Source organism: Triticum dicoccoides, unplaced genomic scaffold, assembly GCF_002162155.2.
Source record: "Triticum dicoccoides isolate Atlit2015 ecotype Zavitan unplaced genomic scaffold, WEW_v2.0 scaffold1607, whole genome shotgun sequence".
NCBI classification, from domain to species: domain Eukaryota; kingdom Viridiplantae; phylum Streptophyta; class Magnoliopsida; order Poales; family Poaceae; genus Triticum; species Triticum dicoccoides.
The window spans coordinates 18309-21178 of record NW_021214951.1 but is presented as its reverse complement, the minus strand read 5'-3'; the positions used below and the strand labels follow the sequence as shown (position 1 = coordinate 21178).

The window sequence follows — 2870 nt, the reverse complement described above, 5'->3', positions numbered from 1 at the left end:
TGATTGAAGCTTAGGGTGTCATCTCATGCATTTATATCTTGTTTTCTCAAACTAAAAGAAAAGTTGCTAATTGTAGCAAACCCCTTCATGAGGCCCAACAACTACTACTAATCTATTGGCTATTGGAGTAGTAAAAGCCGGTCTCATATTGTGCAAGAAGCAAAATAGCTCAGTCATTGATTCCCAGATATCCATCCCTTCTCTCACTCGACAAGATCAAGTCATGCACGCAGTGCAGTTTGACCTTTTTCATTATCCATGTTGTATGTTAACTCTTCGATCTTCAAAGATAGTATAAAAATCTCAGAGTAATCAATATAGTCCTTTTATTCCCCAAAGAGATCCATGTGCACCGATAAATGCATGATCTGCAATGTGTCCGAAAAATATATGAACTGGCTGTAGGAAATATCAACCTTCTCCAATGAAGTTAATTCCGGCAAATAAGTTGAGATACCGGGATGATACGTTTACATTTGGCACCCGGTTTCTGAAGGTCACAAAATCTCCACACATCTTCACAACAAATCAACACCCGTACATGCATGGCGCGTAATTATTCTAGGATATCAATGCGTGCATTTCTGATGGATCGGATTTGTTTCACCAATTCATAGTGGATTGAAACCTTGTTCCTCACCCCATCTCCTTACTTGCGCCTATAAATACACTCGTCCCGTCGACGGGAGGAGCATAGCAAACTCGCTGATCACTCCACTGCACACACAACGCGGTGGTACAATACAATACCATACAACGGTAGGACGCTGAGGACGACGAAGATGGTGGGTAGTGCTAGGGTGCTGCTCGTAGCCGCCGTGGTAGGGTTTTTGGCAACCACGGCGTGCGAAGCTGCCCAGCCGGACTACGCCGCCGCGCTCACCAAGTCGCTGCTCTACTTCGAGGCGCAGCGCTCCGGCAGGCTGCCGCCGACCCAGCGCGTCCAGTGGCGCGCCAACTCGGCCCTCAAGGACGGCGCCGACCACGGGGTAAGCACGCCGGCGATGCATGCATGTGTGGTACGTACGTTGTACGTGTTTGGTTCGTGAATGACGCTGACATGCTTGGTCGATCGACGTGCAGGTGGATCTCACCGGCGGCTACTACGACTCCGGCGACAACGTCAAGTTCGGGTTCCCCATGGCGTTCACGGTGACGATGCTGTCGTGGAGCGTGGTGGAGCACCGGGGCCGGCTGGCCGCGGCGGGGGAGCTGGGCCACGCTCTCCAGGCGGTGCGATGGGGCGCCGACTACCTGGCCAAGGCGCACGCCCGCCCCGATGTGCTCTACGTGAATGTCGGCGACGGCAACTCCGACCACGCTTGCTGGGAGCGGCCGGAGGACATGGACACGCCCCGGAGGGCCTACATGGTGAACGCCACCCACCCGGGCTCCGACGTCGCAGCCGAGACGTCGGCGGCGCTGGCCGCGGCCTCCGTCGCGTTCACGGGGCCGCACGGCGACCCCCGGTGTGCGTCGGCGCTTCTGAAGCACGCGAAACAGGTGCGTACTTTTACTTGCTTACATGCGAGAGACTGGTGCATGTTTTGAGTTTTGGCACACGTATGCACATTGCATTGCATGCACAGCACACAGATTACACAATAGATGGTCAAAAAGCCATTGGTGTAGATAAAAAAATAGAGCGGCGCACATATTAATTTGCGCTTTTAATTGCGCAATTATATGCATGCACAGCACAAATTGGAAGGTTTCTATGGCAACAATCAATTTGAAAATAATGTGAGGGAATTTATTTAGCAAACCATTTCATAGAGTCGTGGTCGTATAGCGGCTAAAAATGGATGCCAAAATAATCATTGCTAGAAAACTGAAGGTGTACTTGTATTTGTGCACACAGACAGACGAAACTGTATCAGCTAATTTCTTGAGTGACTTGCTTCTGCAGTTGTTTCAGTTCGCCAAGAACCACCGTGGCCTCTACCAGAACAGCATTCCATCGGCCAGAAGTTTCTACAGTAGCAGCGGCGACGAGGTAGCACATCAATAATTAGTGTCACGATAATGAACAGAAACATAGCAGTATTGTTTTTTGAATTTTCATAGCAGTATTGTAAAGCAAATACTGAAACTTGTTTGGAACAGGACGAGCTGCTGTGGGCAGCTGTCTGGCTCTACATCGCCACCGGCCACCACGAGTACAAGGCCTACATCGCCGGCGACAACAACGTCGGCGGGGTGCGGCAGTCGTTATCCTGGGACGACAAGTTCGTCGGAGCCCAGGCACTGGTCGCCAAGGTAAATGTACCAGATGATCCTAGTATTGGTCTGATGAAGCGACAGCAACTTTTAGCTTCAGGAACTGATGACTATACCGGCCATTCTGCAGCTCATCCTCCAAGGGAAGCTGCCCAACAACGGCCGCCACGCCGAGATGAGGAGCAACGTGGAGAGCTTCCTCTGCAACGTCGTTCAGCACGGTGACGGCCGCAGCGGGCGGCTCACCCCGGGCGGCATGCTCTACCTGCAGCCCTGGTCCAACCTGCAGGACGTCACGACGGCGATGTTCGTCCTCGTCACGCACGCCGACCACCTGGCGGCGGCAAGGGCTTCCCTGCAGTGCGGCGGCGTGAGGCTACCGCCGGCACAGCTCGTCTCGTTCGCCCGGTCACAGGTGGACTACATCCTTGGCAAGAACCCCATGAAGATGAGCTACATGGTTGGGGTAGGAAAGAGGTACCCGACGCAGCCGCACCACCGCGGCGCGTCGCTGCCGTCCCTCACGAACAACCCGGGGAAGATCTCCTGCGGCAAGGGATCCGAGTACTTCCACAGGTCTGCGCCCAACTTGAATGTGATTGACGGCGCCATCGTCGGAGGGCCTGACAACAACGACCATTACGACGATT

The 2870-nt window shown here is 53.3% G+C and overlaps 1 protein-coding gene across 1 annotated transcript; it reads left to right on the top strand.

The window, feature by feature from the left end:
* Positions 1-711: 711 nt before the first annotated feature.
* Positions 712-2866, top strand: LOC119344246 (endoglucanase 14-like; the record flags this gene model as incomplete). The annotated part of the gene is made up of 5 exons (XM_037614776.1): positions 712-989; positions 1084-1503; positions 1910-1996; positions 2107-2259; positions 2351-2866. Coding segments are annotated over exons 1-5 (1383 nt in total), but the record flags the coding sequence as incomplete, so codon positions are not given.
* Positions 2867-2870: the final 4 nt, after the last annotated feature.